Here is a 25,896-nt window from a genome sequence, read left to right as displayed (position 1 = left end):
AATTTCATCATGCCACTTATACAACATCTAACTAAATGTTTTATAAAGCTAACAACGGTGTCCGATTTCAAGTTAATGAATATTCTTGAGCTGTAAGGGTTTCGTTAGCTGCGACTGTCCCTACAATCCTATGTGTACAAGATTGCGGCTAGTTAACTTCATTTTTGGTCGTAATTCAAGTATATTTACAGTTTGAATTTCATCACGCCACTTATACAACATCTAACTAAAGGTTTTATAAAGCTAACAACGGTGTCCGATTTCAAGTTAATGAATATTTGTGAGCTGTAAGGGTTTCGTTAGCTGTGACTGTCCCTACAATCCTATGTGTACAAGATTGCGGCTAGTTAGCTTCATTTTTTGTCGTAATTCGAGTATATTTACAGTTTGAATTTCGTCACGCCACTTATACAACATCTAACTAAATGTTTTATAAAGCTAACAACGGTGTCCGATTTCAAGTTAATGAATATTTGTGAGCTGTAAGGGTTTCGTTAGCTGCGACTGTCCCTACAATCCTAGCTATGTGTACAAGATTGCGGCTAGTTAGCTTCATTTTTGGTCGTAATTCAAGTATATTTACTGTTTGAATTTCATCACGCCACTTATACAACATCTAACTAAATGTTTTATAAAGCTAACAACGGTGTCCGATTTCAAGTTAATGAATATTTGTGAGCTGTAAGGGTTTCGTTAGCTGCGACTGTCCGTACAATCCTAGCTATGTGTACAAGATTGCGGCTAGTTAGCTTCATTTTTGGTCGTAATTCGAGTATATTTACAGTTTGAATTTCATCACGCCACTTATACAACATCTAACTAAATGTTTTATAAAGCTAAAAACAGTGTCCGATTTCAAGTTAATGAATATTTGTGAACTGTAAGGGTTTCGTTAGCTGCGACTGTCCCTTCAATCCTAGCTGTGTGTACTAATCACGGATAGTTAGCTTCATTTTCGGCGAAATTCCGAGTATATTTACAGTTTGAATTTTGCCACGCCAGTTATACCACATCTAACTAAATGTCTGATGAAGCTAACAACGTGTCTGATTTCAAGTTAATGAATTTTTGTGAATTCCAGAGGAATTCTAAGAGGAGGCTAGCTAGCTCCATCCAGCCGCAGGCTCTATCAATGAGACTCGCGGACAAGAGGCGTGTATTTCCCCAATCGTTTGTTTAAATAACTCAACCCATTATAATTACACACATTAAAACATTAACTGAAACCTGTGGTAAGAGATTGCTGGTGTAACAAGCTTGCTGACCGCGCTCTCACTCACATACACCCGGCATTTAGCTAGCAGGAAGAGGGGAGTTTCAGGCCCTGGAGCTCTGTCAGAGCAGGGGCATTTAGTTGTCTATTTCCCCAAGAGACGGTGACTTTGCGCGGGTATGGAGTGCTGTGGGCTGCCAGTCGTGACGGAGCTCCAAGTGCCTCATAGTCTGTGAAGGAAGGCAGGCCGGGCGGCGAGGCAGCAACACAGGCAGCACCGGCGCTGAACTCCTTCACACAGTCGGACAAGATTTGCAATTAGCCATCCATTTTCGTAAAGCGGCCCATATTTGAGCTTTACATAGTTGATTTCTCGCATAAAAAAGTTTCAGAAGTGAATTTTGTAATGAAATAGCAGAGATCTGCGTGACCTAGCTAGATTCAGAGGACTACCTGATCTCAGGTCAGTTGTGTAGCCTATGTAAATGTTGGGGCGTGACTGTTCTCTTAATAAACCCAGGGCTGACAAAGGTTCCGGTTTTTGGGAGGTTGACGTCAACTTCCAGCTTTGTTGAGATTCGCCCGTTTTAAGCGGCAGTTTCAAAATATGAGATTTTCATAGTAAAGGGGTGTCAGTGGGACTTTGAGATTCTATGTATGTCCTATTTACCCAACAAACTGTCGTTATTCAACTATGACAGGGTGAAATCAGTTTTGCATTCTATCACCCCTTTAATGCCAATAAAAGGTTCCAGTATCTGTAACAGGATGTTATGGTCAATAGTGTTGAATGCAGCACTAAGATCTAGTAAGACAAGTACGGAGCCAAGTCCTTTGTCTGAAGCAGTTAGAAGGTAATTTGTAATTTTCACCATTGCTGTCTCTGTGCTATGATGCATTCTAAATCCTGACTGATAATCCTCAAATAAACTATTGTTATGTAGAAAGTCACATAACTGATTAGTGACTACCTTTGTAAGGATCTTGGAGAGTAAGGGGAGATTAGATATAGGTCTATAGTTGGCTCCGACCTCAGGATCGAGAGTGGGTTTTTTAGGAAAAGGTTTTATCACAGCTATTTTAATGACTGCAGTACATGACCTGTTAATGAAGACATATTGATCATATCTAGTAACAAAGTGTTAACCACGGGTAAAGCTTCTTTAAGTAGTCTAGTTGGGATGGGGGTCTAAGACACAGATAGATGGCTTAGCTGAAGAAATCTTTTGCGTTAATTGGTGAAGGTCAATAGGAGAACAGCAGTCTAAGTATATGTCAGGTCTTAAAGCTGTGTCTAGCGGTCCTGCGTTTAAAGATAAACCGTTAGAAGTTGAGGTCAGGAAGTGATGAATTTTATCTCTAATTGTTATAATTTTATCATTAAAGAAGATCATGAAGTCGTCTCACTCAGAGCTAAAGGAATACATGGCTCAATAGAGCTGTGACTCTCAGCCTGGCTACAGTGCTGAAAAGATGCCTGGGGTTGTTCTTATTTTCTTCTATTAATGATGAGTAATAGGCTGCTCTGGCATTTCTGAGGTCCTTCCTTTATGTTTTCAGATGATTTTGCCAGTCTAAACGAGATTCTTTTAGATTGGTGGAACGCCATTTACTTTCAAGTTTTCGCGGGGTTTGTTTTAATTTATGGGTTTGGGAGTTATACCAAGGTGCTATTTTCCTTTGTTTCATCACCTTCTTTTTGAGAGGAGCAACAGAGTCTAAAGTAGTCCGTAGCGAGGCCGCAGCACCGTCTACAAAATTATCAATTTGGGAGGGACTAAAGTTAACATAGAAGTCTTCTGTTATATTAAGCCATGGCGTTGAATTAAATGTTGTTGGAATTACTTCCATGAATAGCACCACCAGATAGACATCTAATGTAGAAACTTTTATTATGGCATATAGTCATGTAATAACAATTCAAAAGTTATTAAAGAATGGTCTGATAATGGCTAGACTTCAACTAAGGGATACTGCACTATGCTGGCGATGTAACAAAGATATAGGAACTATGGCTCATATGTTATATGAATGTGACATGGTGGGGGAAATGTGGGAGAAAATCGTACAATTGGTTAATGATATTTTTTGCCTTTCATTATATAAGAACCCTGCCTTGTGTATGTTGGGTATTGTACCGGAGGATACACACATATCTCGACAACAGACGCTATGGTGCCGTTTAGCTATGGTTTCTGGTTGCAGAGTCATTCTTAGACACTGGAAGTCAGACACACCTTCCTCATATGATGAATAGTTGGACCTTATGTCAAGCATGGCCAGCTATGAACGTGTGATATTTAGAACCTCAGGTCGCTTTGATGTGTTTATGAAAATGTGGGGTCCTTTTCTCTCATTAACTGAGAATGTATCACCGGTATAAAAGGAAAAAAAAAATAAGAAGTCTTCCAAATATATATCTTGCCTCTGTGTTGTAACCTACTAGTACTGTAAAGTCTAAACATTATTTATCTTCTTCTTTGAGACCTGTATCCCTTTTTTATTTATTTATTTTTTTGTATGGGGGGGCATTAAGCTGGGTTAAGGCGTTTAAAAAAAAAAAAGCAAGCATGTCACTATTAACACTCATTTTCTGACTGTTGTTCATGTTCAAAAAAAGTTAAATAAAAAAAAAGAATGGTCTGATAATAAAGGATTCTGTGGAAATACTATTAAATCTTCAATTTTGATGCCACATGCCAGCAGAAGGTCTAGGTGTGGTTAAAACAGTGAGTGGCCTTATCACACTCTGACTGAAACCAATTAAATCTAGAAGTGAGATAAATTCAATACTAAGGCTGTTGTTGTCAACGTCCACATGGATATTAAAATCACCTACAATAAGTACTTTGTCTGATTTAAGGACTAAACATGATAAAAACTCAGAATACGGACCTGGAGCTCGGTAGACAACAACAATATGATCTACTATTGCACTGGTAGTTTTAATTTATATCAGTTTTTGACTACAACTCCTCTTTTGTTTACCTTATATTTAATTAATTTGAGTTGGGGGACAGATACCATGGTTATGGAACCAGGAATGGGTAACTGCTCCAAAGAAAGTGCAGAGAAGCGTGTAGCACTGCACCTCTGATTCCTGGTTTCAACTCTGGGTTGTCATGGTTTAGGACCGGTAATAGACTCAGGTCAGATTTCTTGATATGAGAGTGGCGCTGTCCAAAGTGGAATGAATGCCGTCTCTCCTAATCAGACCCTGTTTTCCCCAGAACGCAATCTAATTCCTATGTGAGATTATGTAGCCTACTGTATATCATTAAAATAAATTAATTTCTTTCTATCCCTCTACCGTCCTGTAGGTGTGCTTACCCAGGGTGGTGGTATGTTTGGCACATTTGTGTCCAGCTTTTACCTCCAGTTCAGCCAGGATGGCAGACAGTGGTACACTTATAAAGAACTGGTTACTGATGCCCGGCCTAGAGCCAAGGTTAGACATCAAACCCACCAAGTCCATGCAACTTTCCATCATATACATCAAAGGCCATTTGCCATTACTTTTTTAGATCATAAAATGGATGTATCACCATTTTGCCTTCAGGTTTTTCATGGTAACGATGATGATGAAGGGGTGGCACAGAGCCGACTGGACAGGATGGTGTTGGCGCAGTTTGTCCGCCTGCTGCCACACGACTTTCAGAATGGCATCTACCTTCGACTTGAGATCATGGGCTGTGGAAATGGTTAGTGCATAGTTTAACGTTACTTTGCTGGTGTTACTTGACTTTGTCTACAAATGTGATTCTAAAATGCTCTCCTCTCCTCTGATTGAATACCCCCCACTCCTCCCTCCCCAGTCTCCCCAATAGGTGGCTGCAGAGAGAAGGAGTTTCAGTGTAAAAATGGTCGCTGTGTGCCAGCAGGTCCACTGGGAAGTGTCTGTGATGGAGTTAATGACTGTGGGGATGGATCAGATGAGATGTACTGTGGTGAGCTTGCCAACCTAACACACCTTAGTTTCATTAATTGTATAAGAACCATGCAACTGTAAAGTGTTATTATTAATGGTTTTGCCAAATGTTTGTGTAGCATTTGATCCTGCTGCTGTTTAGTTTTTTTAAAATGGGCTTTTTAAGTCACACATACTAAAACTGAATATAGAAATCCTTCTCACTTCGTCTGACCATTCTCAACATGCAGGTACGCAGCCATCCCCTACAGCCGTCAGTCCACGCAGCTGCCCTGCTGGTCAGTTCTCCTGCCCGCCACCAGGGGGCTGCATCGATGCAGTAAAACGTTGTGATGGGATTCCCCACTGTCCCAAAGGACAGGATGAAACTGGCTGCCATCCCTACATCACTACCCAGTCAGACAGGTACTGCAGTAGAGGATATTATCATGATTTGTAGCTGTGGTAATAACAGTTGTAGTGATTGTGATATTTGATAGATCACGTGGTTATTCTACTTCTGCATTCTGCTTCTTGCTTTGTATGTTATCTCTGCGTATCCAGCTCTTTTTTCATTCTTTCTTGGTGTTGTAAAATAATCAAGAATTACTTTTGGAATTTCCTCTGCTTTCATGTTGTGTGCTAATTTACAGACCACACACACCTACCCCTGCTCCTCTTAGGACTCCGTCCAAGGCTGCTGTCACTTATCCTGCAGTAACGGCAACGGTAATCGAACACTTCCTTCAAATTCTTAATTTCTGTGTCACTGATGTTTATGCCTCAATATGTCCATATTTTCACTTTTCTTTTCAATGTAATCTAAATGTAAGAGTAACGGATTAGCGAAGGTTCTACCAAATACAATATGATAAGTATGGGTAGTATATTTTTAACTTAAAAATAGAAACACACAAATACAAGAACATGCTTTAGCATCAGACAACACAGACGGATGTAGCAGTGATGACTATCAATGCTATTGATGCTGAAAAAACCTGTGATCATTGTGACTGGCCTTTAAAGCAGGGGTGGTAAACTTAATTTCCCTAAGGGCCACCCTGGAAAATGAGAATCACGGTACGGGCCAGACATGTAGAGTTTATTGCTTTTATGTCTTTGAAAAGTCAAATATCTTTTAGTGTATTATTGTCCCATATAGTCTTCTCACCTACATTTTGGTCAACAAAAATGTTGAAGAAAATGCCAAAAAGCATCAAAAACGTCATATAAAGCAACAAATACTGGAAAAAGTGTACAAAAGAATGTCGTAAAAAGCCTCAAATGTTGACAAAAATTTTGTAAAAAGTGATAAAACAACTAGGCGGGCCAAATTTTATTGTGAACCTAAATATATATGGAGGCCCGATCAAAATTTGCGAGGGGCCAGATTTGGCCCACAGGCCTTGAGTTTGACACATGGAAAATTAAATTTTTTTCCAGTCAATATTATACATTTTATAAACTTGTTATGTAAAAACTTTACAGCTGAAATGTACACTAATAATTTAATGCCTGAGGCATTTATTTTGAAAAGGGGTACAAAACAGGGCTTCCCTATTTTCCCACTCCTCTTTGAACTAATAATTGAACTGCTTCACCCAAAGATTACAGGTGTTAATATAGGTACATCAGTATCCCCCTCAATTTATTTTCATTTGTATTTACAGGATGGTGGCCCAGGATATCGTGGTGAGTGTTAAATGCAGTTTGGATGGATTTATTTTTTGTGTTTGGAGAACAGCAGCCTTTCTTAATTTCTTATTAAAAACATTCAAATCTTACTGCGTGCCAAATGTTTTATTGTGTTGTGTTTGAAGTGTTCAGTGTCCCAAACTGGCTCAGTTGGATGGTGTTAAATTTCATCCTATTCCGCAGGCATCTGCTCCTCTCCCCTTGGACTGGAGTATGGGAGAATTCGATATGGTCAGCTGACCTCATCCTCGCATCGTGAGAACAACCCTGCTGATGGTGGACGACTAAACATCGTCCCTAACGTGTGAGTGATCGGGTCTTTGTTTGGTTGACACCCCTAAAGCATATACTAGTCTGAACATTTTATGAGTTTTTTCGCATGAGACTAAAACCTTTTGAATCCTAATGTGAATAAAATATAAAGCATCCAGAAAAATAACAGCCCATATCATCTTTCATCTGTGCAGTCAGGTCATGGATCCTGGATGGAGTCCCTTACCTACAGATCCCCAGCCGTATTTTCAGGTGGACTTCCTGGAACCCACATGGATATCAGGGGTGGTGACCCAGGGCTCTGAACGCATGTTGGGTTACCTCACTAAATATCGCCTGGCCTTCGCCCTGCACAGCAGCCTCTTCACAGACTATACTGTGGATGGCAAGCCTGGTGGCCCTGCTAAGGTATTTCTACTAATGTGGACATTTCTTTTATTTACCATCAGATGTTTTCTGTATTTACATTTATCCTCACATGATGAAATGTTTCATAGATGTGGTCATAAATGCGAGACAAAAAGAAAAATCAGACAGGTTATTCTAGTCATAAACTCGCATTCAAAAGTAGTTTTAGTCGTGCAACAGAAAACTCAGATTGGACAGATAGTCTAGCTAGCTGTCTGGATTTACCCTGCAGAGATCTGAGGAGCAGTTAACCATAGTCCTCACAAATCCACCGGAGGTTAGAACGCCAAAACAAAGAAAATGGAAGGTGTGGGACATCCGGCCAAAATGAGGGGACATCCAGCGGATGATGAAATGAACAGCATCAATATGGAAAATTCTAGTCATTACATATGCTCAGGTGGAAGTGTCCTCTTGATTGTGGTGTAGGTGTTTGAGGTGCGGATGGTTGGCAGGAACCCTGTGACCCGCTGGCTCAATCGGCTGGTCAGAGCTCGCTACCTGCGCATCATCCCTGTGGAGTTCAGACACACCTTCTACCTACGTGTGGAGATACTCGGCTGCAGAGGAGGTAAGGAATTCACGTCTGAGTGCACAACTGAAGGATATCACTGATAATTCTCAGGACTTAGATCCTTTTGTATACTAGCTCATCTAAAAGTTATTTGTTTTACAGAACTAGTGCTGGGCTGTTCAGCCTACTTCACATCATTGTTAATATGAAACAACCTTTCCTCCTGCTCTTGTAGATGAGCTGGTGACCCCCAGTAGTGTGACCACATCTCCCTCTGGTGGTGGGAAAGTGACTGTGCAGCGCTGTAAGCGAGGCCAGTTTGCATGCCAGCGCAGTGAAGAGTGCGTCTCCGTCTCTGTGCTTTGTGATGGTCGACCAGACTGCAAGGACCACTCTGACGAGATCGACTGTGGTGAGAGCTCAGCGATATTTGGTCATGCATATTTTTCATCTTCTTTTGAGTCATCCCACACCACCAATTCTTTATCTCCTATATGATTAAGTGATTGAAGTGACAGTTTATTTGACAATTTATTAATAATATAATACACTTTATTTATATAGCACCTTTGAAAACACAATTACAAGTGCTTTGCAGAAAAAACATAACACATTTAAAACAAAGAGAATAAAATGAACTTAAAGTTACTATATTTTAAATGTTTCTGAAACTGTGTAATGTTCCATCTAATGATCATAAATGACCTGTAACAGTAAACGAGACTAACAGAACACTAGTTTTATATAGTTATCATAATGTCTCTGCCCTGGTCTGATATTTCTAGCAAAGTCACAGAATGATTTAGGGCATCTAGACAGAGCTACAGTAACACATTCTGAAGGGTCACAGATTTCTTTGGAACACCAGAAAAGCCTGTGTTAGTGTATGCCAGGTTAGCGGAGCCAGGTAAAAGGTAGCAGGAGAGTTCTTTATATAGGCCTAATTGTATTCTAATGTTATTTTAGAAGTTATATGTTCAGAAGTTATGGCTGATACTGGGGCAGGACCATCACAGGAAAGAAGGAAATGAAACCAAGAACAACTAAAAGCTGAAAGGGAAAGTGAAAGACAACGGGTGAAACTGAGTCAATCTCAGTCGGCCTTTCAACAGATGGAGAACATTACGGGATTGTAAATGATTCAAAACCGACATGGAATTGGCCCTCAGATATGTCATATGTCTATTTCATTTATAAAATAACTTTACAATGCACAATGTGGTTATACGTCAGAGGCCTAGATTAAAGTGATGTCCCCCCTCTATTTAGCGCAGATATTTTATTCTCTTTAGTCCGTGTTTGTCTTCCCCTACTATTTTCTTTTCCCTTGTCCCCCTGTACTTGTGTAAAGTGTCTTTTAGGTTTCATGAAATGCGCTATATTAATCTAAGTTATTACTAGGTTGGATGCTACAACAATCTCTTAATGCTTTGGCTTGTGACCCAGTGACCGTTATATCAGACTAAGTTACTGTATGCTACACTGGAAACGTATTCTCTTATTGTAAATTAATAATTTTCTGGTTGAGCAAAATTTTCACATATAGCCACATTAAAGCCTCAAATATATTAAGTGCAACATTTAAAGTGATAAAAACAAAGTTAAAAACCAATGATTTAGTCAAGAAATATACAGCTTCGTTACTTACTTTTGTTTCATTTGTCTTTATCCTTGTGTGTCTTTGTTTATGTTTCTTCCATCTCATCTTCTTCTTAACGTACGGCTACAACCAAAGGCGCTCCAGGGCTGCAGAACCAGACCAGTTCCACAGGGGGACCAGGTTTCCATGGTGACAGTACAACAGGTGCCCCAGGCCTCCATACCACCATGTCCGAAGGTGGTCTTCCTGGTGTGGCTAGCCCAGGGGTCACAAGTCAAACAGGACTTCATAAGACTACAACTTCAAGTACAGGTATAATCAGCTGATGATAAATCTACTTTTTACTCCTTGTTGTTGGGTTTTTATTAGTCTCCCCCTTCCCTTTTTGGGTATGTCTGTTTGCAAGTCACTTTTGATCAATTCAGACCATCCCTTTACCCAGGAGTCACCACAGGTCAACCTGGACTGCATCCCCCCACAACCACCTATTCTGGAAGACCTGGGTTGCAATCCACAGAAGGTGAGAGCCACAACAGTCCTGCTAGTTATGCTACAACCAGGCAAGACCCATGGATTAACACTTACAGAATAGACCTATATTGTAACCTTTTATTTTTATTTTCAGCCCCGTTGATCGCTACAACCCCCTATGATGGTGGCCTACCCAGAGTGCTTTGCATGGAGGGTCAGTTTGTGTGCCGGACTTTAGGCTGTGTCGACTCGGCACAAGTGTGTGACGGCAAACCGGACTGTTTGGACGGGTCAGATGAAGAAAGCTGTGGTATGCATCAACAACCTGTCAGACTAGAGGAAGAATGGCAATAGAACAACTTCAAGTCAACAAACACTGTAAATGTAGAAAAGATGATATTGCTGATATTGGTACCTTATTGAAGATTTATAATTTCATGATGGACTTCACACACATGGAAAATATGATGTGAAATAAAAGAAAATGAAATGAATAATAATTAATGTGTAATATATGGAAAAAAACATTTATATAAGCATAAAGTTCTATTATTGTATTCTCATGTCTTATCAGGCACCACAGCCAGACCAGCGGTGACTCCACAGGGCCCCCAGGTGCCCAGCCTCTGCTCTCACAAGCAATTCTCTTGTGTCAGTGGGGAGTGCGTTCACCTGGACCGCAGATGTGACCTGCAGAAGGACTGTGCGGATGGATCAGATGAGAAAGACTGTGGTAAGATATAAGACACCAAAAGTGGTAATAAGACTATAGATGTAGCCTCCGATACTGCCTAAAATGCTGGTATCGGAATCGTAAAGTACTGGAGTTTATGCACCGATCCAATACCACGTAATTTAGCCCTGAAGAAAATCTACTTTTAAAGTTGTTAATTTATGTTCTTTTTCTGTGGAATTTGTTTGTTTTTGTTCATGTTTCACAAAAAGTCTAATTTAAGTTTAGAAATCATACCACATCTATACAGGGATAGCAGTATACAGCTGTCAAAACCTAATAAAATATATGACACACTGGTATCGGATCAGTACTTGGTATCAGCCAATACGCAAGTTGAGGTATCAAAATCGGTATCTGGAAGCAAAACATGGTATCATACCATCTCTAAATAAGACAAAACAAAACAGGGAAATTCTGATATTCTGGCTTCATCCTTTTTCCTCTCCTCTAGTGGACTGCATCATGTCCCAGTGGACAGCGTGGAGTGCGTGCAGTGTGTCCTGTGGTCTAGGCTCCCTGTTCCGGCAGAGGGACATACTGAGGGAAGCTTTGCCCGGAGGGGCCTGTGGTGGAGCTCAGTTCGACAGTCGAGCCTGTTTCCCTAAAGCGTGTCCAGGTGTGTCCTCTGAACCTGAAGTCAAATAGGACGCATCATTCATCAGTACCCTGTCTCTAATTCGTTGGTTTCTATCCTGTCTCCTCTTGTAGTTAATGGCCACTGGTCAGAGTGGACAGAGTGGTCAGTGTGTGACGCTCAGTGTGGAGGTGGTGTCAGACAGAGGAACAGAACCTGCTCTGCTCCTCCCCCCAAGAACGGTGGGCTGGACTGTAAGGGCATGACCCGGCAGAGTCAGAGCTGCAACAGCCAGCCCTGCACCAAAGACATCAGCACACAGACAGGTGGCTTATACACTGTCAAACAGTAAATCCTGCGGTTGGTGTAATACTATGCCACATTGATTATTGCATTACTGCATGATTGAGTCTGTAAACTGTCTGAACTATTGATTTATTGACTATTGTTCCCTGATTGGTTGTTCAGGCTGTGTCAACAGCATGGTGCTGGTGACTGAGGCAGACTGCCATGCTGGGAGGGTGGAGCCCTGTCCTCCTACCTGCTCACATCTCAGCTTGACCAGCAACTGCACAGCAGCATGTATACCGGGTAGGACACACAGGAGGGGATGGGGTCTCATTTTGCACCTACGTCTGTAGAGTGGCGTCCAGTGTTCAAAATTAGCACCATCCACTTCACTCACCAGCCAAAAAACAATGGTGACCTATTGAGTGGCTGGTAAAATTTAAACATTAACTAGCCATTTGACTGGTGGACGGAAAAGTTTATTTTGAAACCTGGTGACGTTATTCTTTTCTTTATGATGTTGTGTATGTAGATATGAGAAATTGAGAACATTTTGGGTAAGTTTCTGAGACCCAGTGTCACAGTGAATGAATAGATTAGAGTATTTAGATTTTGACATTGTTCTGTTTGTACAGTTCAGTATCCATTATTGCACATAACACAAGACAAAATAATCCTCTTTTATACATGTATGCTTCAAATATGCTCAAAAGAAATTATTTGTCATTGTGATAATTGTTGAGATAAACAAAGTCATATTTTAATCATGGATTTGGGTGTTTTGGGTTAGTTGCCAAAATTATACAGGTCTCTTGCTGTTTAAATTACATGAATTTGAGGAAATATCAATCATTTAATCATTTATTGGAAATTTGTAAAAAAGTAGGACTAAATGAATTGGTCTGTGGTCTGTTGTCTATTAATCAATGCCCGAATGTGATTCAGTGGGTTGGCATCTTTTCATGTTTTATTATATTATATATAGACAATAAAGATAAAAAATGTCAAAGCAACAAACCTGTACTGAAGCTTCTAGAACAATAGTAGCTCACACAGGCTCATTCCCTGGACACTGAAATGCTGATTAAGACAAACAGTTGGTCTCCTCCAGGGTGTCGCTGTCCTGATGGTCTGTACCTTCAGGGTGGGCGATGTGTGAATGCCAGCCAATGTGTCTGTCTCTGGGATGGTCGAACACTGCAGCCAGGACAGACCGCCAGCAGGGACCAGTGTACCACTTGGTGAGAAACAGATTTATTTTTTGCTTTTATAGCGAGCCTGGTTTTCATAACTGGTTATTTTTAAAATATTAACTAACTAAAATGTAACTTTCCAAATAAATCACTCATTACTATGCAAAATTATGTTTTCTTTGTTTTTCATGTCATAAAACCATTTTGTCTGAGTAGTCGTCATATTTATCAGTTGATAGAAAGCAATATTTGAAATGACACTCAAGTTCTTCTTAGAAATGTCTTGGACAACTGGACTGCTGCAAATTGGAATGTAAAAAATGCATATTTTTGCCAACAGTGTTTGCAAAGATGGACAAGTAACCTGTGACGCCTCCCTTTGTGTTGCGACCTGTATTTGGTCGGCCTGGTCGTCATGGTCACCATGTGATGTAACCTGTGGACCGGGGCTCCAGCAACGCTACAGGTGAGCCTGTTTAAATTAATAGATTTGTAAGGCACTCTTTGGAACACTCCTCATTACACTTTCCAAAACACCAATTTCAATCAGGAGACTTTGTTTCAGATATGTGATGATTTATTGTACATGTGCGTGAAATGTACAGTACAGTCTTTGGAGATTAGACTCCACCATCATTTAAAAATTCGGAGAAACTTTTAAAGGGGTAGGGTCGAAATATGAACCCCCCGATGGAGCCTAGACACTGATGGTGGCGTGAGGAGCCGGAAGACCAACGCCGAAAGCCGCTGGCAGAGGCCTGCCGGAAGAGGCCTGCCGGAAGAGGCCTGCCGGAAGAGGACCCAGGAGCTGAGAGGGGCAAAGACCGGAGGAGCAGGGGAGGAGGAGGGCGGTGCACTTATCCTGAAATGACAGCTGAGCAGCAGAGAAAGACAGGTTTAAAACAGGGATGTCGTGCAGTGATTGGCTCGTGATTTCCATGGCCGCTTCTGATTGGTTAAGACTAAAGTGAACACCTCTACAGCTGATTCATTCAGGGGAGTGAGAAGTGCTTATGTTTAGGAAGTCGTCCTGAAAGAATTTGCGCTCAGCTCCATTTTCACAACAGAAGTGTGATTATTTGGAATTTTGCTATGGAATATTTGCTCTTTTTGCTATATTTAGTACACTTTAAATTATGTTGTAGATGCATGCTTGCATTATACATTTTATTTAAAGGTTTAAATTTAAATTGGTTTGCGTATTTTTATATGATCGTAATGCTGCAACAACCTAGTTTACCTACAGGTATCGTTACTGTAGGTTTATGTCTTAATGCTCTTGTTATGGACCCATTACATTTGAATCAGGACTTTTTATGCTTTGACTTTGTCTCTTCAGGTCTCAAGTGAACCCAGCTGGAGCAGTCAGAATCCAGCCCTGTGCAGGAGACTCTTCAGAGGTCCGCCCCTGCTCCAGGTCCTGCCTCCCAGGTATACCAACTCACACCCCAGGGACACAATAGTAGCATCAATGCAATCACATTTGATGATTAAACCTTTTATACAGAAGCTTTTATTTCTTGAGCAACACTTAGTATAAGCCTTTCTCCAAATACTTTATGCAAGTCACTCTCAGGCCAGTATCCTAGTCTTGTAAATCAATCACACGCCTACAGTATGATGATGACGACTCGGTCTTCCTCTTATGCAGTTCTACCAGATGGAGTCAGGAGTGAATGGACCAGCTGGTCAGAGTGCAGTAAAACATGTTTCAACCATGTAGATGATGTTGGAATCAGAAGACGATTTCGCAGCTGCAACCACACCGTCCTACCCTTCAACGACACACTCACAGACTCTGCCTGCGATGGAGACAGCGAGGAGCAAGAGCCTTGTAACACTGTACACTGTCCAGGTATAACAGGTGTAGATGCAAACACAGAAACGACAACTGCCATAATTTTTCTGTTCCTTCCATTTTTTACAAATGATGTGTTAGTAAGAAGACTAGCAGCGAAAACACACTGGATATGGAAACAGAGCTATTTTAAATTTTTCACAGATTAAACTGCTCCAATATGATAAACTCACAAAGACCCACAAAAGAACTCACCTTGGTTGCAGAACACCAATGTTGAAAATGGCAAGTCAAATCACGGACAAACTCTACATTGGTCTGCTTATCCCCCTTTACCCAGTTTCTGAACTTCAAGACAGGTGCTTTCACAGTCTTATAATCTAAGCCATGCTCACCACATATAGCCGAATAGGCCTTCTGGGCCTGACCAGTGAGGATGCACTGAAGCATCAGCACCTGGTCTGAATCTGGCCAATTTCTAGCATGTGCAACATGTTCGAAGAGAGTGAAAAAAGCATCGGGGGTCACGTTCATTAAACCTCGGCACCAAACGCAAGTTTGCAACCACATCCAAATCACCCTGTGCAAAACCAATGGCGACATCATCCTGACCCCCAGAAACCCCAGGAACAAGCTTGCCCTCTCTTATTAACTCCAACTGAGACTGCTCAAAGTCCAGCTTCCTCCTCTCTGTATCCTGCCGCATTTCTCCAACTCAAACTTTTCCTATCTCTTAAAATGCCTGAGATACTTCTCCTGCTCAAACTCCAAAGCAAACAGCTCCTTCTGCTGTTCAAAAGTCAAACTCACTGCCTGCACAACTGTCGCTACAGATGACATGGTTACAGACTCAGCCTCAGCTTTATTTAACACACCACATTCAAATAAAGACAACAACACTTTCCTTTTAATCTCATCCTTATGACATACAACCCTGTAGCAGCAGCGGATGTGCCCCCAAGACAATCGCTCTAGCCACTTTCCCACCACACTGACAGAAAAAAACAAATGGACACCATCCCTGGAGGAAAGCACCGTACAACCTGAAGGAGAATTCTCTGCCCACAGGGCAACAGATAGTAACAATTGTTCTCTGAATTAACCACATACAAATCACCTCACAAACAAAGGCTTCCAACAAAACACATGGTGCATCTCCCAACAAAGAAAAACAACCCCTGTGAAGCATAGCTAAGATCAACCATTAGCTGGACCAACCAATTAACACTAAACACAAAACACTACTAATATAACTTAATTGGACGAGCCCCCACTTGTCATGACCTGGCTCAGGTGGTCATAAGTTGAATGTTTAAACAATACTTTATTAAACCAAATGGAACCAAAGTATACCAAGTTAACAATATACAGAATAAGATGTAGAAGTGTGTGGAAGCAGTGGTGTAGGCTGTGCACGAGTGAGTATTGTCAAGTGTAAACTCAGCAAAAGGAAAACCTAGGAGAACCTAACCAAGCCAAACCACAGTGTGTCTGTGGAGACAGCAGGGAGAGGAAGAGACAGAGAATACTGCAGCTTAAGACCCTGTTTACACGTACATTGTTATTTTTACAAACGGAGACATTTCCCTTCGTTTGTACCCTTCGTTTACACACAAATGGAGAATTTGCCTCTGAAACAGAGTCTTTCTAAAAACTCCGGCCAGAGTGGCCACACGCTGCAGTGATCCAGTTTTGCCGTCTCCTCTATTTCTTCCTCCTGCCTTCTAACATCACTGTGCTTCAGTGTCCGGTGTGTTTTTGCTGTTAAAAGCAGATTTTTGTTGTATGCGTTCTAGTGAATGGCAGCTGGTCAGCATGGTCATCTTGGTCTCCGTGTTCATCAGAGTGTAACTCTGGCGTCAAAGCAAGAGAGCGATTCTGCAGTTCACCCACTCCACAGCATGGGGGCAGCAGCTGCCCCGGGCCGCAAATGCAGACAAGAGACTGCAACTCCCACCCCTGCGCAGGTACTGCATCATCTTTTTTTTGTATTATTATTATTACTCAGCTATGTGAATAATATTACTCTATAATAGAATTGTGCTTGTGGTGTTTTTGTATTGGATGGATTATATTTTTGCTTCCCATTATTTTTTTCCACCACATTGAATAAATGCATGTGTGGGCATGTGCAATATTCCACCGTCACAGGTGTGTGTCCAGAGGGCATGGTGTACATGACATCAGCAGAGTGTGAGGCTCACGGTGGTGCATGTCCGCGGATGTGCCTGGACATAACCTCCACAGAGGTGCAGTGTGCCACCGCCTGTTACGACGGCTGCTACTGCGCCCTGGGCTTTTACCTACTCAATGGCAGCTGTGTTCCCCTGGCACAGTGTCCGTGTTACCACCAGGGGGAACTGTACCCGGCCGGTGCCACCCTGCCTGTTGATGCCTGCAATAACTGGTACTGTTTACCCTGTGTCCAAAATGTATACTTATTGTAAAGTAGTAGACAAAATGACACCTCTGCCTAAAAGTTTAGATTAATATTTTGGGTGTTGGAATGAACTGCCATTTCTTAAATCAAATGTCACCCTTTCTTGCATCGTGTGTTTCAAACAGTACCTGCACTAATGGAGAAATGAAGTGCAGAATAGCTCCCTGTCCTGGTTAGTGGTTTATCTATTAATTGTTTTGATTGTACATTGACTTGTCTCCCTCCTCGTGTCTTGCTGTCTTTTAAGTCTTTTCTTCTCTCCTCATTTGTCTCCCATTCTCTCTGTCTTTCTCCACCTTTTATCCTGTGTGTGTCTCTCAGTGGACTGTGGCTGGAGCAGCTGGACCCAGTGGAGCGCTTGCAGTCGAACATGTGATGTTGGTGTGAGAAGGCGGTATCGTTCAGAAACCAATCCTCCTCCAGCTTTCGGGGGCCACCCCTGCAAAGGAGACAGAGTTGGGATCGATACTTGCAGCATTGAACCCTGCTATAGTGAGGACAACGGCTGCTTGGTTGCTAATGTTATTATATACTGTACAGAATCCATGTTTTCAAATGTGAAAGATGAGTTGCCTGTTTCTTTTTAACTCCTGTGTGCACAGATTAAAATATAAGGAAGTTAACATAGTTGTTATGTGTCTAAAGGTGTAAAGGAGCCATGGAGTGCGTGGTCAGAGTGCTCAGTGACGTGTGGCGGCGGTTACAGGAGCCGAACCCGCGGGCCCATCCGAATCCACGGCACCAATCATCAGTTCAGCGCCTGTAACCTACAGCCCTGTGGTACAGCAAGACCTACACATCTAACAATATTGTCAAGTTTAATATCAGTATTGTATAAGTTGTATATACAATTCTAGTTTGCACAAGAAAACAACAATAGGAATGCATCGTTTATGTCAACATCAGTATTTAAAGGTTGATTTCCTTGCCAGATTAATGGATGATACTGTACATATTGTTTTGGATTCAAGCTTTTGCTATTCAAAAATGTGTTATGTCTGGGCATCATGGAGCTTCTGTTATATCCGTAGTGGGCAGCATTGGATCTCCAGTTTTTTAACAAAATCAGATAAAAAAATAGATTTGTTTACTTTTTTATGCATTCAGATTTGTTTGTTTTTGATTGCATTGAGAAGGTTTTCATTGATCCCTGCTTGAACTGTTGCTCTGTCAGGAGATGGCATGGTGTGTCCTCCAGGCCAGCGGTGGAAGCAGTGTGTGACGGGAGCAGTGTCATGTACAGACCTCACAATGGACCTTAGCAGGAACTGCACACCAGGCTGCCTGTGTCCAAACGGGACTGTCCAACAGGTGGGTGGGGGTGGCTAAACACAAATATATATATATATATATATATATATATATATACAGGAACAGGAACCACAGTCATATTGTTAACGGCCCTTCATATTTACAGGATGGTGTGTGTGTGCGGGAATCTAACTGTCGCTGTGACTTAGATGGAGAACAGTTCAAACCAGGAGATATTGTGCCGACAAACTGCAACAACTGGTATGGAAAACTGACGTTATTTTTGAATTGCTCTATGAGCCATAATGAGTTTAACTCCACCAGAATCTGCTTCCCTTCATCAGAATATAAAGAAAAGATGATTGATGATGATGATTTAACTTGTGTGTGTTTATATTTTCAGTACATGTGAAGCAGGGAGGCTGGTGAACTGCTCTCAAGTCAGCTGCAATGGTAGGCCAAAATTCATTGAATTTATCTTTTAACAGTAGTTTGCATGCCAATAATCAGTCATTAGTCATTAATATCCTGTCCACATTAATGTATCTATGACTTAGCTTTTCTAGCTTGATGAATTATAGTCCCAGACAATGTGAATAACTCTTACGATTGAAAATGAAGCTGTTGTGATGCAAAACAGCATGTACTGTAAAAGTAGTAAAGTTTCCTTTCACCTCATTGTTTCACGCTGTATCCTTCTTGTTCTGTTCCTTCACGTACAAACACACACTCTCTCCAGTTGATGGCCAGTGGTCATTGTGGACTCCCTGGGGTCAGTGTTCGGTGTCGTGTGGAGCAGGTCTCCAGTCTCGGTATCGGTTCTGTTCCAGCCCCCAGCGCTCTGGCAGTGGCATACCATGTCTGGGCCCTCGCAGAGAAGACCAAATCTGTCTCTCTGCTTCATGTGACCGTGAGTTTGTATTGTGTTAATTTGCATTGACTAGCATTCCATTCATATTAATTTAATATTCTATTAAAGGCATTGGTATTACATTTTCCACTCATCTTTTACATAGCCTGTATGTGAATTTTGACTGGATTGCATCCAGGCAACTTAGAATTTTAGTGCAGTCAGACCACAAGATCTTAATAATATAATAACTTAATTTGTTTTATCATGAGTCGTTGGCCCGGAAAATTTAAATTGAACATCCTGTAAACCAAAGGTATTGTTTAAGTTTCAAAAATGTTCTTCTTTAAAACTGTTCTATAAATATTGAGACTGATATATAATACAAAATTATAAATGAAAACAAAATAAAGTTTTTGTTCTCGCTGCCATGTAAACTTTTGCCAGTCTTGTGTAAACGGGTAAGTCTGACAGAGCCATACTGTACATCCAGTGATATGACTGATGTTACCATGTTTTGTAAACTACTGTCACTTCCTCTGTGATTTATACGAAATGGATTGATCTTTATTTACCGTAGAGTTTTTTTAAAATTTTTTCACTATTTCATCATGATGTGTTGGCTCTTTCCAGGTGACGGGGGCTGGAGTCAGTGGAGTAACTGGACGGAGTGTACCAAGTCATGCGGTGGGGGGGTTCGCAGCCGGAGGAGAGAGTGTGACAGTCCCCGTCCAGAGGGTGAGGGGAACTACTGTGAGGGGCTGGGAACTGAGGTCATAGTCTGTAACACTGACCATTGTCCAGGTACGTTTACAGAGTGTGTAGAATGTAGATGAGGCTGTGAGTATGTGTTTGGTCTGCATCTGCAGTTTGAGTTTTTGTTCACAATACAGCCAATTCTATGTCAGTGTTTTGACAATTTGTCATCATGTGTGTGTTTTTAGTGCTGCCATGCTCGCAGGTCCCAGGCACAGTGTTCAGTAGCTGTGGTCCCTCCTGCCCTCGCTCCTGTGATGACCTGGCTGTGAGTATCACACTGATCATAACTCATGTTTCCACCCATTACCACTGGTTTAACTTTAAGTCATGCTTAGTGGATTAAAATATAGAATTCTAAATTGTCTTCTTGTCCTCCAGTACTGTGAGTGGCAATGTGAGCCAGGGTGCTACTGTACAGAGGGAAAGGTCCTGTCTGCTAACGGGACAGTGTGTGTAGAGAAAGAAGACTGTCCCTGCATGGACCTCAGCACTGGACAAAGGCTGCAACCAGGGGAGACCACTGTAGCCCCTGATGGATGTAACAACTGGTCAGAATAAAACACAGACAAAGAGAACATACTGTACACCACATTTAGATTTAACAGAGAAACATCCACAATGAAGGAACAGGATAAGAATGATGCTGGTATTTCCTTTTTGTTTCAGCACCTGTGAGGGTGGGAGGCTCAACTGCACCAGATACCCCTGTCCAGGTAAGTTGGACCAGCTGTATATGTTATAACAAAGTGGAACTTGTGCGTGATCAAAAACTTGACTTTTAACTGGCTTGTGTGCAGTCTTTCTTTCTTTGACTTAAGTTTAAACTCACAAACAACAATAAAGGCAACAAACAGCAATAACAACATTTTCAGTTTTTATTTCTGACTTCATGATTAAAAATTTTGTCTGGGGATGTTCATCAATGTAGATTTCTTTCTGTACGTTTCCAGTGTCAGGTGGCTGGTGTGAGTGGTCAGAGTGGACTCCGTGCTCCAGGACCTGTGGATTGGAGTCGGTGTCCCGCTACAGGAGCTGTGGCTGTCCTGAGCCCAAAGCTGAAGGAGCGGCCTGCTCTGGAGAACAGGAAATACACAATGGGGTCGGAGTTCAAATCCAGAGACAGCCCTGCCCTGTCATCACCTTCTGTCCTGGTACCACTTTCATTGGTTCCTAATGACAAAACCTAAGCTTAGCTAATGGATGAAAACTAATTTGAATAGAATTATTTAGCCACAGGAAACTAGTATGTAAAGGTGCAGTAGGTAAATCTTATAAAACTAACTTTCTGTCATCTTTGCTGAAACTGACCCTATGTTCCAGTAGAACTACATGAAGCAGGTCATTTAAAAATAATCCAGCTCCTCTGGCACCACCTACAGCCTGGAGTGGATTTGCAAAAATCCACCGCTCCCTGTTCAGATGCACCAATCAGGGCCGGGGGAGGGGGAGGTGTCTAACTGCGTGTCAATCACTGCTCATGCACACGCATTAATTCTCCCTTGTGGGGGGAGGGGCTTAGGAGACCGTTTTGGGCTTTAGCGGAGACGGGAGAGGGACTGAGAAGTTGTCGGGGACTGTTCAAAGTTTTTGGCTAAGTCCTGGATCTTCACAATCCTACCTACAGCACTTTTAATGTGACTGGAGAACAGAAACAGGTTCCAAATCTCTAACAATTGTGCAGCACGATTACTGTACATACAAAGTGAACGCAAAGACGCGAAAAGATGGCAAAGCAAATGGCGCGACGCAATAAACGAAATTCACGCTATTCTCGTATCTGCATGAGTTAAAATATTTCAACGTAAGCGACCAAACTTAGCCGAGTTACACAATGTGAAGCAAAAAGAAAAGCAGCCCGTGTCACTCCTTTTAGATATAAGTTTTATTTGCATGATAACTTGATAAAGTGGCATTTTAATATCTTTCACTCTTATTTTTGTCTTGATTCATTCTTCATATCTCCTCCCTTTTATCCTTTCTTGCTTCTATTCTTTGTATTTATATGTCTTTCTTTTTATCATCTTTTGATGTCCTTTCCTACAGGCAGTCAAATTTAAATAACCGCTATCTCACATAATGTGTTTGTGTCTCTTTCTTCATTGCTCTCTTTGGTTCTTCTCCTCCTTCTCCCTCTAGTCCATGGTTCGTGGAGTCCCTGGTCAGCGTGGTCAGAGTGTGATGGGTGCGCCGGGTCGTCCACTCGCACCAGAGAGTGTAACAGCCCTCCCGCTAGGTTCGGGGGGCTGCCCTGTCTCGGAGAAAGCAGGCAGAGCCGTGGTTGCCATGACAACATCACTGTTTGCTCAGGTCAGCATAGTAATGGATTGTATATTAATTGTGTTTTTATGTTGAAAAATGCATGCGCCACTTCAAAGGAAGGTTACTGGATGAAAATGAGGAATGAAGAGAGAAATTTAAGCTCTGATGAAGATGGGGAAAGAAATTAAGAGAGTCCTTACAAGAAACAACGCAGCATCCATGTCAAAAGGCCTGCTAATATGAAATGGCTGCCTGAAAGGAACGATGAATGAACTCTCCCTGTTCTCCCATCCCATGGTCCTGTGCATGTATAACTAGCACAGAATGAGAACAGGGGTTACTGATAAGCAGCAAGGTGACAGACTCCTGCACTGCTGCCAACAGGACTGCACACACAAGAACACTAGCTAATCATTTTATCAGACTGACAAACACAATCTTTTACATCTAGTCTGGCTAGTGTCATCTTTGCTTTTATATTGTCACAAACTGTGTGAAAGCATACTTAACCATAAAACCCATCACTCCACTCTTGTGTTAATTCTCTTCAAACTCTACCTTCTCCTGCATTCTGCAGACTGTGGTGGAGGCCAAGAAGAATGGCCTTGTGGGAAGCCCTGTCCTCGCTCCTGTTCAGATCTCCATGGTGACACGGAGTGCTTGGACTCCCCTGGGTGCAGACAGACCTGTGGTTGTCCGGGTGACAAGGTTCTGCAGGATGGAGTGTGTGTGGCCAGGAAGGAGTGTCGCTGCAAATACCATAACAGCTCTGCTGATGGTTAGAGCCACACTCTGTAATGTAAAAAGGGTTTACATTGTATTGGTAAACTGTGTTAAACTTAGCAGAGATAATCTAATCAATGTGTCTTTGTCTCTGATATAGTGAGCACATTCAGCGGGCTAGATTCCAGTAATGCATCATGGGCATGGCCCGGTGCATCTGATTGGCAGTTTGCAAATCCAGGAGACATCATCATCAGTGACTGCAAAAACTGGTACAGCACAGCTGAAAATCTCTACAACATTTAGATTCTTGTCCTAAAACCGATGTGTATAATATAGAATGTTATTAAATTTAAAGTGGCTATATGTAACTTTAACTTTGTGTTGATTCTAGTGGCTGCTTTGGACAAAAGCGGTAGTGTTTTTACCATGCCTGCTGTTGAAAAGCTCTTTTCTTTATGGAGCTGTATTACCCACTGTATATTACTGAGTTAGTGTTACCGGGAGGTCATATAATCACAATGAATATTTTGCTCAGACAGAAAATCATTCATTTACAATAAGAGAATAAGTTATAGATGCATCATTGCGTTTCAAGTGTAGCATACGGTAACTTAGCCTACGCAAAGAAATCTCCTGCCACCTGGCTGGATACACTAACACAGGCTTTTCCGGTGTTACACCGAAATCTGTGACCCTTCAGAATGTGTTACTGTAGCTCCGTCTACCTGCCGTAAATCATTTTGTGACTTCGCTGGAAAAATTAGACCAGGGCAGAGACATTATGATAAATATATAAAACTAGTGTTCTCTGAGTTAGTTAGTCTCATTTGCTGATACAGGTCATTTATGATCATCAGATGGAACATTACACAGTTTCAGAAACGTGTAAAAATTACATACAGTCACTTTAATGTACAAAAACAAAAATGCCAATGTCTTTATTTTCCTTTTTGTGTTTTGTCATCCTTCTCACTTCGTCATCTCAGTTCATGCAAGGCTGGGGTCCTGCGGTGTCAATCTGTCCCTGGTTGTTATGTTGATGGTGGCTGGAGCCAATGGGGGGCCTGGACCGAGTGCTCACTCTCTTGTGGAGGAGGAGTCAAGCTTAGGAGACGCCAGTGTGATAACCCGTCCCCTCAGAGCAGTGGGAGAGGCTGCCTTGGAGTTGCTGAACAGCAGAAAGATTGCAACATACACCTGTGCACAGGTAGCCCTGTCTGGCCAAGCTAACTTAGAACTTGAGCTCTTAGATGCAAACACAACTTCTCTCAGCTTTACTGAAATCTAAAAGAGGAGTTAATTTCTTACATTACCCTTTGAAACATGCTTTCGTTCTCTTGGAAATTTGAACAAGTCCTTGCCTACTGTATGTTCATGTCATATGATTTACTGTATTGCAAAATGAGATATCCAACAATACAGTGATACATGAATAATGAAACTGTAGATTGTATATGCCTAAAATGTTAAAGAAACCTGAAACCTTTATCACAGAGCAGACTTGTCAGTACAGAGAGCGAAACACTATCATCGTAGCTGTGTTAGCCAATGGCAATAACAAACTAACAACATAAAAAAGCTAACTACCACTAACTACAATACAATACAATACAATACTAAATACATCTGCTAGTTGCCGATTTCGCTGCAGATTGCTCCCTGACTTCGGGGCCCCCTCGAAGTGCTTCCGTACATTACTCTTTTGCCGGTCATTCAACTTAGTGCAAACAGCGGTGGTGGGGGGGCCAGGCCAGATCCAGAATTTCTCAATGGAGAAAGAACAGATGATTTCAAAACATGTCTCGAGGGGGACTTTTAAAATTATGGAAACATGTTAGCAATAATAGAGAATCTTGTCATTTCTGTATTGAAAATACTAATAAGAGTATGATTAATATGATAAAGAGTATTTCTAAATAGATATACAATCTTTGGAAATAAATTGAAGGTGTTTTACTATGTTTATTTATGCCGATGTGTCACATTTCTGTGTGATTTTTGCTTCCAGACTCTGTGGGTCCGTGGCTCCCCTGGTCTCAGTGGTCTATGTGTTCAATCAGCTGTGGTGGAGGACAACAGAGCCGCTCGCGCCTCTGCAGCTCTCTACCTTGCAGCGGCCCCAGCCGCCAAAGCAAGACCTGCAACACCCAAGTCTGCCTCGGTGAGTCCTGGTTCCCTGTAGAATATCTGTCTATCAAAGTTAGATTAATCGTAAGATCCACGGTAACCTGGTAGAAAAGCTCTACTCTGTCTCAATGGTGACATCATATTATTGTGCAGAAGTGGGCTGCCCTCCTGGCAGGTTGTACAGGGAGTGTGATCGAGGTGAAGGCTGTCCATTCAGCTGCACTCAGGTCAGCGGCAGGGAGGGCTGCTACTCCGATGGCTGCGAGGAAGGCTGCCACTGCCCCCTGCACACCTACCAACACCACGGTGTCTGCCTACAGGTGGGTTCCCTGTCATCTGGGCAACTTTAGCATGCTGATATTATGCATCTGAACAACACTAAAGCTTGCAACACAAAAGGACAACAAGTTGATAGTTAATACATTTTCCAAACAATGTAAATTTAAGTCCAAAGGTACTCGCTGCAAGTTTCCAAACAGACTTTAAGTGATTAAATGAATGTACCATTGAAATTGTTATTTAACATTGACATTTTTTTTTCTCCATTTAATGTGATTCTGTGTGTTTCAGGAGTGTCCGTGCCTGGTGGACAAAGAGTTTGTGGCCACTGTGCAGAGTGTTTCTGTCTCGCCAGTCTCATCTCTGCTCCTCCATAACATCTCTGAGGGAATGGAACTTCAGTCTGGAGACACACTGGTCCACGACTGCAGCACCTGGTGAGCAGAAACTCAGAATATTTGCAGCTATGCTACATTTCGTACAAAAGGAGTAAATAAGGTATCTCAGTTGAAGATCAAAACGAAGCGCCCCGGTT

The 25,896-nt window shown here is 41.8% G+C and overlaps 1 protein-coding gene across 6 annotated transcripts in view; it reads left to right on the top strand.

Annotated features, from left to right (window-relative positions):
• The window catches only part of sspo (SCO-spondin), a 104,628-nt gene that overhangs the window by 45,380 nt on the left and 33,352 nt on the right, over window positions 1-25,896 (top strand). For 5 of the 6 annotated variants that reach the window (XM_028568804.1, XM_028568802.1, XM_028568805.1 and 2 more), the window contains exons 46-87: window positions 4,534-4,661; window positions 4,773-4,914; window positions 5,029-5,160; window positions 5,372-5,546; window positions 5,774-5,849; window positions 6,791-6,812; window positions 6,999-7,119; window positions 7,283-7,496; window positions 7,926-8,067; window positions 8,246-8,422; window positions 9,728-9,922; window positions 10,053-10,130; window positions 10,236-10,391; window positions 10,656-10,814; window positions 11,269-11,433; window positions 11,526-11,717; window positions 11,860-11,982; window positions 12,791-12,920; window positions 13,213-13,338; window positions 14,212-14,303; window positions 14,524-14,727; window positions 16,467-16,637; window positions 16,822-17,077; window positions 17,236-17,282; window positions 17,432-17,602; window positions 17,756-17,890; window positions 18,285-18,421; window positions 18,528-18,622; window positions 18,765-18,814; window positions 19,101-19,271; window positions 19,845-20,015; window positions 20,156-20,235; window positions 20,349-20,518; window positions 20,637-20,683; window positions 20,921-21,121; window positions 22,107-22,277; window positions 22,807-23,007; window positions 23,113-23,224; window positions 23,942-24,162; window positions 24,964-25,116; window positions 25,236-25,402; window positions 25,653-25,798. In XM_028568804.1, the coding sequence (XP_028424605.1) occupies window positions 4,534-4,661; window positions 4,773-4,914; window positions 5,029-5,160; window positions 5,372-5,546; window positions 5,774-5,849; window positions 6,791-6,812; window positions 6,999-7,119; window positions 7,283-7,496; window positions 7,926-8,067; window positions 8,246-8,422; window positions 9,728-9,922; window positions 10,053-10,130; window positions 10,236-10,391; window positions 10,656-10,814; window positions 11,269-11,433; window positions 11,526-11,717; window positions 11,860-11,982; window positions 12,791-12,920; window positions 13,213-13,338; window positions 14,212-14,303; window positions 14,524-14,727; window positions 16,467-16,637; window positions 16,822-17,077; window positions 17,236-17,282; window positions 17,432-17,602; window positions 17,756-17,890; window positions 18,285-18,421; window positions 18,528-18,622; window positions 18,765-18,814; window positions 19,101-19,271; window positions 19,845-20,015; window positions 20,156-20,235; window positions 20,349-20,518; window positions 20,637-20,683; window positions 20,921-21,121; window positions 22,107-22,277; window positions 22,807-23,007; window positions 23,113-23,224; window positions 23,942-24,162; window positions 24,964-25,116; window positions 25,236-25,402; window positions 25,653-25,798 (6,022 nt within the window). The remainder of the gene's footprint in view (window positions 1-4,533; window positions 4,662-4,772; window positions 4,915-5,028; window positions 5,161-5,371; window positions 5,547-5,773; window positions 5,850-6,790; window positions 6,813-6,998; window positions 7,120-7,282; window positions 7,497-7,925; window positions 8,068-8,245; window positions 8,423-9,727; window positions 9,923-10,052; window positions 10,131-10,235; window positions 10,392-10,655; window positions 10,815-11,268; window positions 11,434-11,525; window positions 11,718-11,859; window positions 11,983-12,790; window positions 12,921-13,212; window positions 13,339-14,211; window positions 14,304-14,523; window positions 14,728-16,466; window positions 16,638-16,821; window positions 17,078-17,235; window positions 17,283-17,431; window positions 17,603-17,755; window positions 17,891-18,284; window positions 18,422-18,527; window positions 18,623-18,764; window positions 18,815-19,100; window positions 19,272-19,844; window positions 20,016-20,155; window positions 20,236-20,348; window positions 20,519-20,636; window positions 20,684-20,920; window positions 21,122-22,106; window positions 22,278-22,806; window positions 23,008-23,112; window positions 23,225-23,941; window positions 24,163-24,963; window positions 25,117-25,235; window positions 25,403-25,652; window positions 25,799-25,896) is intronic. The other variant, XM_028568803.1, reaches the window with a different exon arrangement.

Source organism: Perca flavescens, chromosome 22 (assembly GCF_004354835.1).
Source record: "Perca flavescens isolate YP-PL-M2 chromosome 22, PFLA_1.0, whole genome shotgun sequence".
NCBI classification, from domain to species: Eukaryota; Metazoa; Chordata; class Actinopteri; order Perciformes; family Percidae; genus Perca; species Perca flavescens.
The sequence above is the reverse complement of the archived record's forward strand: the minus strand, read 5'-3'. Positions and strand labels throughout refer to the sequence as shown.